The following is a 12,507-nucleotide window of genomic DNA, read 5'->3' as shown; positions in this document are numbered from 1 at the left end:
TTTTTATGTACATACGAATCGTGCGGTTGAACCTACTAGATACCTACTAAACAAATGCTACCTACCACTGTAACAATGCTGAAAACGCGCCGTATCGTATAATTAGTTTAGCTTATAAAGTTTATTTTAGCTCTTACCATAGCAGGAAAATGGTAATATGTAATTTCACCAACCCGAAATATCTAGAATTCGAAAGAAAAGTGAAGAACAGAGTGTCTTGACATTAAATTTTCTGTGTCTTCTCATTATATGCGGGGAAAAGCGTGAAGAAATCAACAAAGACTTAACAAAATAGATGTTCAGGTGCACCAACAACAACAATTAAAAGATTGTATAAACTTTTTTTCAACTATGTTTTAGTGTGAAATACATATCTACATAAAAAAAACAATAATTATAGATCGTCATAAATATAAAGGTGTAAAAAACTATCATATTTAGATCTTCTCAATAATTATGCTAACCTCATTGAACCTCTCGAGTTGATTGAATTACAGACCAATCGATACCTCGGTACGTCATGTAATTAATATGATCTTCATTTGTAATTGCAGATAAAGGTATTAACGGCGGACTAAGTCACGAGAAAAGCTAATTATATCAAGGACTTTTCCTTTCATTGTTAATTATCATTATTAATCATGAAAAAAATTAGTTTCACGCAGTACCCCGCACACAGTAGGGTAGGCAGAGGGAACCTGGAGTAACACTCTGTTCCCCATTTTCTGCCGATTTAATTTATCATGAATTTTGCATATGATAAATTAAAAAAAATTTTAAACAGTTGATAAGTATAAAAAATTACTTAGGGTGTTAGTTTAAGGTAAACTATTTCAAATAAGTATTTTCGTTTAGTCATAAAGGCCACCATCGTGGCGTGGTAGGACAGCGTCTAACTATAAGCGTAAGCATAAAATAACATAAATATATAATATTCATCTATTTAATTAATTGTATATATTGGAGTATATATGGTATGCTATATTATTATATGGTTTATATTTTTATGTTTTTTATTTATTTCTTTTATTTAGAATATCCGTAATATTATAATTATATATTATAGGTTGGCTGGGAGAGAATGCTTTTGCACATTGTTTTTTTGTAATTTTGTGCAATAAAGTATATATAAATAAATAAATAAATAAATATAAGCGCGACATTTGTGGCTTCGATCCCAACTTGTATGATTATATTTAATTTATTTACCTACATTTCCCCGTTGTGATATACGAAGTACGGCGTTGGGCTTCACCAATCAACAACTACGCAGTATCTCGTACACTCACTCGGCACTCTGTATCACTGTCATAAAATAATACTCACCACTCGGGTAAATTTTTGCGGAAAAGAGGAGGCTCTCTTAACACTAGGTTCCCTCTGCCTACTCTGCGATATAAGCACAAGAAATCCATGTACACTGAGACTAGTTGAACATATACAGAACGACATTGAAGTACGTATTTTAATTTGAAAAAATATATCTATTGACTATCATCATTGTCACAAAATAAAAATGAAATAAAAAATTATTCGTATAAGTAGTACTTTATACTTTAAAGTTTAGTTTTATTTTTAAAAGTTTAAAACAATAGACAGGGTGTAAAAACATTTAATTTAATTTTAACCGTCCTGAAAAAAAAAGAAAACAAACAAAAGAGTATGTAATTTATACTTTTTGAACAAAGCAAAATATTTAAAAATACATATATTTAAGTATATATAAGATTGAGAAGCGCAGAAGGCAAATGACATTTCAATATGAATCTAGATCAAAGTACCCTCATAACAATGTCAAATTAAAATGTATTAAGAAAGGTAACGTTAATAATAATTTCCTCATAGAGTAGGTAGGTGCCTACGCCGTCCAACAATGTTAGCCATATAAGTTAATATATTAATTATAATAAGATTTAATAAGACTGTCTAGGCGCAGTGCCATAAAGTGTAACTGTAAGCGCGAGGGTTGTGGTTTCGACTCCCACTCGGCATAATGAATTTAAGTCAAAACGCCACACGCAATGTTTCGAAGATTGTACGGATAATGGGAAATAATCTGTGTGAAGGTAAAAAAATCAGTCAGTTTTTTATCAAGAAATGTTTACATAATAATATTGCAGACCTAATTACATATGAAAAAGTATGAGTGGCTTGGATTGCATTTCAATTGTTATAAATGGCATCGTATATGCCCACGAAATACCCTTAGGATTTATTTACCATATTATGAAACTAATTGTTTATAATCGCTTCGTGAATTATTAATAGCATTTCTTGATATATTTATAATATAAGTATGGACAATGTATTGGCGCAGTTGATGCGTGCCTTTTTATAAATTATGGTTGTGATTTCGGAAAGCATATAATAAATAGTAAATTAGTAATATTATAGGAAATGGAATAAAAATCGATGCAATTTATTTATTATAATAAACTTAGCTTTTGTAAGCGTTCGTCATAAAGAGTAAGCGAAAGTACTATATGATCAAAAATTCTATTTAGATTTTCAAGCCTTAACATAAGAAATTAAACTTTAAACACATAATCATTTTTATCTATCCAGATAAAAACAACAAGAATAGTATGCGTATATAATAATAGATAATATACCATTTTTTACGTTTAAAACTATACACATTTTACACTTTATATTATAGTACATAAATTAGCGCCTTACAAGTTTTTCACACATTTTGCTTATACTAAAATTTGCGTTTAAAAATATAACATTTTTGCATTCAATAGCCTTTTTCAACCCAAATCTAAAACTTTATGTTTTAAGCAGCGGAACTCACCCCCGCGCTTCTTATGGATATTTAGTAACTTTCTTACTTAGTTACATTTTCAAAATAATGCATTTTTATTTTTAAAATTTTTTTATACATATAATGTTCCTATATCTGTATATTGTTTACATTTTATCTAATGTCAATTTGTCAATGTCAATTAATTATTGTGTGAAATTTGACAACTTCATTCGCACGTGTTTTTAGTTTTCACTTATGTGTAAAATAATCAATTTTATTAAATGACAGTGCTTTTATAACAGTATGGACCCAAAAAAGATTTTACAAAAGCCGTCTTTGGCTTATACCAGTAATCCTAATTATCGAAAACCTCCAAAGACAGCTAACCCTGTAAGTGTTTACTTTGAAATTACATTATAATTGTTTACTAAATTAAAATGAAACTATTAATATAACCTAAATTATTGAAATTATTTACATTTTAGTATTTACAATGTCTGGGAACACCGCATATAGACTCGTTCAATTACATGGTCCAAGATGGGTTAAAAGCTGCCATAGCGGATCTAATACCTGCTGAATTTGAAATGCCTAGCGGTGAAAAAATTAAAATAACTATAGATGAAGCTGCTTTCGCTAAACCAAGTGTTCCAATGGAGGCAGTGGGTGTAAAAAATCAGAAAGTTAGTCCTACAGAATGTCGGCAAAGAGCTGCCACTTATAAAGGAGATTTTAAAATTAGATTAAGTTTTAATATCGATGGGCAGGTTACCACAATGGATAGGTCACTTGGTGCATTACCTATTATGTTAAAGGTAAAATATATTACAGTATATCCAATCACTAAAGATCAGGCATTCTCAAATTTTGCACATTGTTCATTCAGCAAAATAACGACTTGCTGACCTTTCTGTATGTTTCTTATTGTCACCAAAGAAAAAAAAATGTTTTTATGTAAAAATGTTATACTCTTTCATTTCAATTTTCAGTCTAAAATGTGTCATTTAGCTGACTTGTCACCAGAAGAACTTGTAAAACAAAATGAACATGCAGATGAATGGGGAGGATATTTCATAATAAAGGTACTGTTGTTCACAGGTTCACTGGTATTGATTGTTATAATCATTTTTAGCTTTAGATAAATCCATTAAACTATATTAATTATGCTTAACCATTTTTGTGATACAGTTTGTTTTTCACTAATAATAATATTTTTGTTTAATTTAAAGTTTAAAAAATATAAATCAACTCTTCAACCTACAGGGTCATGAGCGTTTGGCCCGTATGCTGTTAGTGACTAGACGTAACTATCCAGTTGCTATCAAAAGATCAGGATGGAAAATGAGAGGCAATTTGTTCTCTGATTATGGTATTTTGGTGCGCTGTGTGAAATCAGATCAAACTAGTACTGTAAGTAAAATTTCTTAAGTTTTTAAACTTTGTAATTAAATTTAAAATTTGTGTATTAGCTACCAATGAATGTATTTAAATTGGGCTTGGGTATCTTCCAGTTGTTCTTTTATAGTTTTATAAAAGTCTTATAAGAAATAAGACGTAATGTTACTGAGTAATCTTTATTAAAAAATCCAATTTTTTAAGCCTTATATATTATGGTTGTGGGTTTTATTTCTGTTTGTTTCTAGAACAATGTTCTTCATTTTCTACAAAATGGCACCTGTAAGCTTATGTTTTCTCATCGCAAAGTAATGTATTATGCTCCGTTGATATTGATCATGAAGTGTCTAGTTGATTGTCCAGATCACTATATATATAGATTATTGCTGAATGGAAAGAAAAATGATTTGTATTATGTCAAGTAAGTATTATGTTCTTTAATATTTTGTTTTCTTGGAACAGTGGGGCAACATCTGATTGTTATAATGGTTGATTTTATAATGGTTTCATTCACACTCAAGAGAAACATTATTTAGATGTCTGTAAATTATTTGTGTTTACTACTACTTTACATGGTAAGTCATTAGTATTGATACTTAACATACAATCTTTTATATACAATATGGTTTTGTCATTATATGACAATAGTTAGAGGCATTGTGTGTTGAGTGGCAGAACTCAACTCACCTCATTGCCTCATTGAAATGAATATATTTCATTCCTAGAGTGGAAATCAGATTGACCTCTCCAGTTTGCAGTTGCTTACTTGTATGCACCACAACTAACTTAAAAATTGTTTACTTAAGCCGTTCTATTACAGTTGTATTCAAAATATGCTTCGAGAACTCCATGAGCAAGGTCTCCACACCTCATCTGAATGTAAATCCTATCTCGGAAGAATGTTCAGGCCTCGTCTTTCAGAGTTGCCACCTTGGAAAACGGATGAGGATGCTGCGGAGTTCCTTTTAAGTAGATGTGTTTTGATACATTTAAATGGATACAGTGATAAATTTCACGCTTTAATATATATGGCGCAGAAGTTATTTGATTTGGCACAGAATAAGTGTAAGGTAAGTAGATCTTGCTTTGCTTTTTTTAATTTGTTTACATATTAAACAATAATAATAGTAGTTTTTGGAGTAAAGTTCTGTACTTAGTGGAATGATCATAAAAAATAATTATTATTATGTTTATATTATCAGTCCATGAAATTCCATTCCATGAGATTCCATCATAATTATGAAAATATGTGTAATTATTTTATGCTTAATTATTTTTGATCAGTTTCATCAAGGTCATTGGGGTGCAGTGGCACAGCGTATGACTGTAAGCGCGACTTTTATGAGTTTAATTCTCAACAAATAGTAATGAATTCTTTAATTTTTTTCGTAGTGGTAGACAAAGGCGGCGTTGAATTCCGCCTGTCTCCAAAAGAGAGTTTCCCTTTGTCTACTCTGCAATTGGCAGAATACAGTGTAATTCTAATTTAAAAAAAAATTGAATTCCTAGTCAACTAGGCGACTAGGAATTCAATTTTTTTTGAATAACGAGTATTTTTATATCCTAAAATGGCATCTAAGTGTTTTTTACTTTTTAAAAATATGTAAATGTTTTTTTTAGGTTGAAGGTGCTGACGCTGTGATGGTTCAAGAGTTACAAGTGGGAGGACATTTATACCTACAGGTTCTAAAGGAACGTTTGCAAACATTGTTATATATTACAAAGGCGAATATATTAAAAAAAGCGAAAACAGCTAAGAAATTTTCTTGGAATGCAGTAAGTATTTTATTTATTGTTTTTTTGGTATGATTAATTTCTTTCAATATGTTTATTCAACAGCTTCTCACTTTGTCCCGCAAAGCTGGATTGCTTTGTCCCGCAAAGCTGGATTGCTTTGTCCCGCAAAGTTAATGTAAAAACGTTCCATTACACATTGTCAAATTTTTGAAAATTTTTCTGTTGAGTGTAGAACTCAATGCCTCGCTTTAATTACCAGAATGTATACCATGCTTTAAATATAATCATTCCCCTGATTGTGAATCATACTTAAACCATCTCGTTTCTTGTTCCACTACGAAACACCGATCCCCACTTTCCAGAGCGAAGAAATGAAAATATACAGTTAAATAAATATATCAATTCCTCGAGTGGGGATCGAACCCATAACCAGTCACGTTTCAGGCACACTTTGTGCACCACGACTGGCTTCGAACCTAATATAAATATTGAATATATAATCCCCATTTCAGAAAGAACTACAGAACATACTAAGAATGGCTGGTTCGTTTGAACAAAGAATGGAGACGTTCCTAGCGACCGGCAACGCGCCCTCTAACAATGTGAACCTCGCTCAATACAAAGGATTAACTATTGTAGCTGAGAATATTAATAGAATGAGATATATGTCGCATTTCAAGTAAGTTTTTATGGTCGTTCTTTTTGTTTTTAGTTTATTGTGAATTTAGTGATAAGATACTCTATTCTATAATTGTTTAATTCTATAATTGTTAATAAATAAATTTGTTGGATTGGATTTTTACATTGTTCTTTTCTATATTATTATTTAATTTATTTACATTTTTATTTGTCAATTAATTAACAATATTGATACGAGGCGGCGTTGAGTTCCACCACGCAATGCCTCAAGGCAATTGGCGAGGCGTGGGGAACAGATTATCTTACCACTAGGATCCTTCTGCGTACCTACTTCTATATGGAAATCATTGTAAAACTAAAAATAAAATAAAATTAATAATAATCCTTTGTTCATGTACCCTAGGGCCATCCACCGGGGTTCATTCTTCATGGAGATGCGTACGACAGAGGCCCGCCAGCTGTTGCCGGACGCGTGGGGCTTCGTGTGTCCGGTGCACACGCCGGACGGCGCGCCCTGCGGACTGCTTAACCACCTCACTGCCTCTGCTCAGGTGAACCTTTGTTTGTACTCTTAATTCGGTTGTAGTCCAGGGACATCCACCGGGGCTCGCTCTTCATGGAAATGCGCACAACATTATATAATTTGTCCCCTTAGAGTGAAATTCCCAACTAGAGAGGGTGCTGAGAGCACCCTGACAACTTTCTATCTCTATAGAGAGATGTCAAGGAGGATGTAAAGCCTTTGCAATCTTATAACTACATATACGTTATTTATTATTTTCTCGGCCTACCTACAATCCTGCTATATGCGAGATACAGAGTGAAGCTGTAGTAATAAAAAATATAATTAAATTATCTTCATGCTAGGTGACACAACCACCTGATCCCGACCAACTGGCTGCTTTGCCATTTGTTCTGGAGAAATGTGGTAAGTTTATTATTAGTATATTGAAAAAATATAAATCTTCATTTTCTTAGTAATATAAGTAGACCTTGTATTCCGCCACTTAACCTACCGTATTTGTAAAAATTAACTTAATAAATTTGTAGATTTTCTATAAAAAAATTAGCAAAACATTTCCTCATACTCCAGCTAAACCAATCACACGCATTGTTTATATTATTGCAAATATTTGTTAAAATTATAATTATTTTGTTAATGCTGTCGTCATGTTGCAGTTGAAATGAAATTTAATAATTTTCCTTTTTCCCTTTAGGCATGGAACCAATAAGTTTCATCACCCAAACACCACCAGCCCACGATGTCTATAAATACCCAGTATTAATAGACGGTAGACTCGTGGGTTTCCTACCAGAGGACATAGCGAGTAAAGTTACTTCGTACGTAAGAACATTAAAAGTGAAAGGCGAAGTGCCAATCACTACGGAGATTGTACTGATACCAAAGAAACAGGTGATTTATAAAGTGTCTATTTGTTAATATCTATGTACAAAACAATTAAGCTTTTTGGCAATTTTTATTTTATTTTTTTAACATCAAAGAAACCTGCAACTGCCTCATCTGGGCATTAAGCTGATGGGTAAGAGCTTACAGACATTGGTGGTATATCCCCGTTGGTATAAACACATAATGTAACGGTCTCTCTTTTAAATGAGCTAGCTGGATTCATTAATTTGCAGGCTAGCACGTTGGAATGTTTTTGTAGGCGACAAGAGTAACTTAAGTTTGTTGGCAATTTTTATAAATAATGATATATGCGGGTGTTCAGATTTTTTTTTCCACATGTATATAATGTTTAAAATATTTACTAATAATAAAAGTTTTTTTTAGTATTTTTCTTCTTTTTCAGATCTGTGCTCAATACGCAGGTATATTCTTTTTTACGTCGGAAGCTCGTATGATGCGGCCCGTCATCAATTTGACCACCGGCCAGTTGGAACTTATAGGGACTATGGAACAACTTTACTTGGATGTGGCTGTTGCCCAGAACGAGATTATTAAAGGTAATTAAAATAAATCAAAATTAAATTAAATCAGCTTCACGCTGTATCCCGCTCACAGCAGGGTAGGAAGAGGGAACCTAGTGTTATGTTAGTTAGTTCTGGAGGCATCGCGTGTTGAGTGGCGTAACTCCTTTGTCTCAAAGAAATGGAAATATAAATTTTAGATAAATATTGCTTTTTTCGAGTGGGGATCGAACCCATAACCAGTCGGTTTACAAAGACACTTTGTGTCTCTGCGCCACGACTGGCTTCCAAAGAAAATTTTAGGTAATTTTAATTTTTTTTTGTTTATATGTATAGATGTGGAACCTTTTTTTCTATTGTAGGATAGGTTTTAGTATAGTAAGTGAAAGTTTATAAAAACAAGTTTTTTTTTCTGTCTAGTATAAGATTATATCTAAGCACTCTGTATAGATATAGACGTATTATTTAGATACTCTACTTTTTCTATTTCGTGTCAACTGATAGATTTCAACGTCGCGTTTTGTTGTGCAATGTTTAGAATTTTAGTATTTTTAAATCATAAAAAAAATCATTTTTATTTTACCAGTATTATAATAATTTATATTCAGGTAAAACAACGCATTTGGAGTTATCGAAATCGGCGTTCATGAGTAATCTTGCACAATTGGTGCCAATGCCCGATTGCAATCAGTCACCACGGTAAGTGTAGATTCTAATTTAGTTATTTCTTGACAATATTATTTTATGCAATTAATAACTTTTTGGAAGGGTGTTTCAGTAATTTTCCTTTTGCTTTGTAGACCTAGATAATATTTCTTACACTAAGTTTAACACTGACAACTATAGTCTGTTACAACAAATTCTGTACTCAATCTTCTCTTCTCAGAAACATGTACCAATGTCAAATGGGTAAACAAACGATGGGTACGCCCATACATACATGGCAAACTAACGCGGAAACGAAATTGTACCGCCTACAAAGCGGTGCTACACCACTGTTTCGACCACTGCACTATGATAACCTAGGCTTAGATGACTATCCGGCTGGTACAAACGCCATATTGGCTGTTATATCTTATACGGTAGGTTTTTAGTTATTGTATAGTAGTTTATTTATTGGTTAATTGTTCATTAACTAGGTAATTTAGTCATTCAATCATAAGTTCACTCACTCATTCACTCAATTTCATTCATAATTATTAGTGGTTTAGTTTTTTATCTATGACAGCCTCGGTTTTAATGACTATCCTAACTATTAACTGGCACTAATGCTTTATTGGCTGTTATAACTTATATTCTGTGAGTTTATTCATATATATTTTAAGCATACGTTTGCAAAATCAGTCAGTCATTCATTCACACTAAAGAAATCACAGGTTTATAGACTCAGCCCATTTATTTATTATACAGACTATAATATTAATATATGTATTAAAAATAATTATATTTGTAGTTACATTTCCATACAGAATGATATTTTTGTTAATTCTAAATTAAAAATTAATAACTTTCTTATCAAAATGCCTTACAATATTTTTGTCCAGGGCTACGACATGGAAGACGCAATGATAATAAACAAATCGTCATACGAGAGAGGTTTTGCGGCGGGCACCGTGTACAAGTCTAATTTTATAGAACTAAAAAACAGTTCTTCATACTTCTGTAGAGATCCGTCTAAGCCTGAATTAGTTCAGTATATAGATGAAGATGGTCTACCAGCTGTCGGTGCAAGAGTACAGCCTGAAGATCCTTTTTATTGGTATGGTGTTTTAATTATATTTGTAAATGAGGTTTAGGTTTGATCCCAATGAGGATGAATGTAGCTGGGGTGGTGGTGGTGTAGTTCTCATTTTTTTTGCCACGCTAACGTAGACAGGGGAGACTAAGGGTTTCGATAAATTAAACTTTCTTTCGTTACAGCTTTTATGACGGAGAAAAAAGTCAATTCGTAGTGTCCAAATATCACGGGAAAGAAGAAGTTTTTGTAGATAGTGTGAGATTATGTGGAGATTTTTCCCCCAGAGCGCTGAAAAAAGCTTGTGTCATGGTTAGGATACAGGTAATAGATTATTTATATATATATTATTTTCAATTCATTTTGAGAATTTTAATTTTAGACCTTTTTTTTATAAGTCTATAATATTAGTATAGATATACTTCTGTACCATTTCACAGCGTAACCCAACAGTGGGTGACAAGTTCGCTTCCCGTGCTGGGCAAAAGGGAATCTGTTCACAAAAGTGGGCGGCCGAGGACTTGCCGTTTACAGAATCAGGTTTAATTCCCGACATTTTGTTCAATCCTCACGGGTTTCCCTCGAGAATGACAATCGCCATGATGGTAGAGTGTATGGCGGGAAAAGCTGCGTGTTTGCATGGACATGTAAGTCTTAATTTTTATATATTTTTGTTAAAAGTGTAAATTAAAATTATGTTATTACATATATTTAGAATTTTTGAAATTTAATAATATATAATAGGAAATATGCATATTTATACAATAATTGTATTATCATCAGAATCAAAGGCGTATACCAAATTTCAGATCAATCGGTTAACGGGAAGAGGGTTAAATTTCAATTACTAAATTTGACCCAAACAAATATCCAAACAAACGGGGTGAGCTAAATAAAACCGTTTAAAAATAATATATATGTTTTCTTTTCCAAAGGTTCACGACGCGTCTCCATTCCGTTTTTCCGAGCACGACACGGCTATAAACTACTTCGGTCGTGTTCTAGAAGCCGGTGGTTATAATTATTTCGGTACAGAGAGATTGTATAGCGGAGTGGACGGCAGAGAGCTATCTGCTGATATATTCTGCGGATTGGTACACTATCAGCGGTTGAGGCATATGGTTTCTGATAAATGGCAGGTTAGTGGAGATTTCTGGTATATGGTAAGTACAGTAAGGTCGACGAGTCGTGGCCGCCTTAACGTAAGCCTACGTCGGGAGAGAAATAATCAAAAATAAATTCAAATCTGCGCAGCCATCTACAGCTAACTTCAGAGCGGCCACAACTCGTCGATCGTACTGTGAAGTGTAATCTCGTGTCTTGCCATTTACTTCTAGTGGGTTTTGTTTGATACGCAGTCGTACGAATGAATAATCTTCATATGCTGGCGAAAAGATCATTAACACGGCCTCAAGTTACCTCAATTTGCTCTGATTATATACGGGATACAACGTGAAGCGAAAATAATGTATTTTTTTTTAATTTCTTACTATCAAGGTACGTACAACAGGCGCAGTGGATGCGTTAACCCGTCAGCCAGTCAAAGGCAGAAGGCGTGGAGGTGGGGTTCGACTCGGTGAGATGGAACGTGACGCTCTGATATCACATGGGGCGGCATTTCTACTCCAGGATAGACTGTTTCATTGTTCTGATAAGAGCGAGGTTAGTAGTTTTGGTACAATTAGTAAGGTAAAATATTTTTTAAAAAGGCATCATATATTTTTAAAACAGATTAAATCGCGCCTCTTGGAAACCGTAACATAGCAAATACAGTTTGCACTGGTTAAAATCCTGTTTGGTTAAAAAATATATTTTTTTTTTATATAAACCTTTTCTACTCATTCTTAAATAATAAATTTAAATTTCTATCTACTTTTAATAATAAATTTAAATTTCTATCTACCTTTAATAATAAATTTAAATTTCTAAATTAATCTCTTATAATATTTTCTTTTTGCAGGCTATACTTTGTTCCAAATGCGGAACACTCCTCGGCCCCATAGCTGGCAACACAGACAGCGACGGTACAAAAGACACATGCAGATTATGCGGAGAAGGCAACCTACTGTCCGTGTCTATTCCTTACATATTCAAGTTCTTTGTAACTCAATTGGCATCTGTTAATATTAATGTGAAAATTAATTGTAACAATAAAATGGCGATCGAGGCATGTTAGGTCGTTGCGTAAAAATCAATTTTAATAAATACATTTCATAAAATTATAATATGAAAATTATGTTTGGGATTTTTTTTATTGAAAAAATAATGAATAAATGTATGACGTTAAGAAAAGACGAGAATATATTTAACTTTATCATTATCA

General features: G+C 32.7%; 1 protein-coding gene across 1 annotated transcript; it reads left to right on the top strand.

Annotated features, from left to right (window-relative positions):
• The first annotated feature begins 2,940 nt into the window (after positions 1 to 2,940).
• Polr1B (RNA polymerase I subunit Rpl135) lies at positions 2,941 to 12,478 on the top strand. The gene is made up of 20 exons (XM_085203619.1): positions 2,941 to 3,139; positions 3,235 to 3,564; positions 3,739 to 3,831; positions 4,013 to 4,159; positions 4,393 to 4,565; positions 4,965 to 5,214; positions 5,765 to 5,920; positions 6,394 to 6,560; positions 6,924 to 7,071; positions 7,388 to 7,448; positions 7,738 to 7,934; positions 8,332 to 8,485; positions 9,058 to 9,148; positions 9,336 to 9,531; positions 9,994 to 10,208; positions 10,370 to 10,508; positions 10,625 to 10,831; positions 11,120 to 11,323; positions 11,682 to 11,846; positions 12,145 to 12,478. Exons 1-20 carry the CDS (start codon positions 3,053 to 3,055, stop codon positions 12,358 to 12,360), a joined length of 3,396 nt encoding a protein of 1,131 aa, XP_085059745.1. The 5' UTR covers positions 2,941 to 3,052; the 3' UTR covers positions 12,361 to 12,478.
• Positions 12,479 to 12,507: the final 29 nt, after the last annotated feature.

Source organism: Heliconius melpomene, chromosome 19, assembly GCF_056956725.1.
Source record: "Heliconius melpomene rosina isolate 202511_hmr_F chromosome 19, ASM5695672v1, whole genome shotgun sequence".
In the NCBI taxonomy this organism is placed as follows: Eukaryota; Metazoa; Arthropoda; class Insecta; order Lepidoptera; family Nymphalidae; genus Heliconius; species Heliconius melpomene.
Note: the sequence above shows the minus strand (reverse complement) of the source record. Positions and strands in the feature narration are given on the sequence as shown.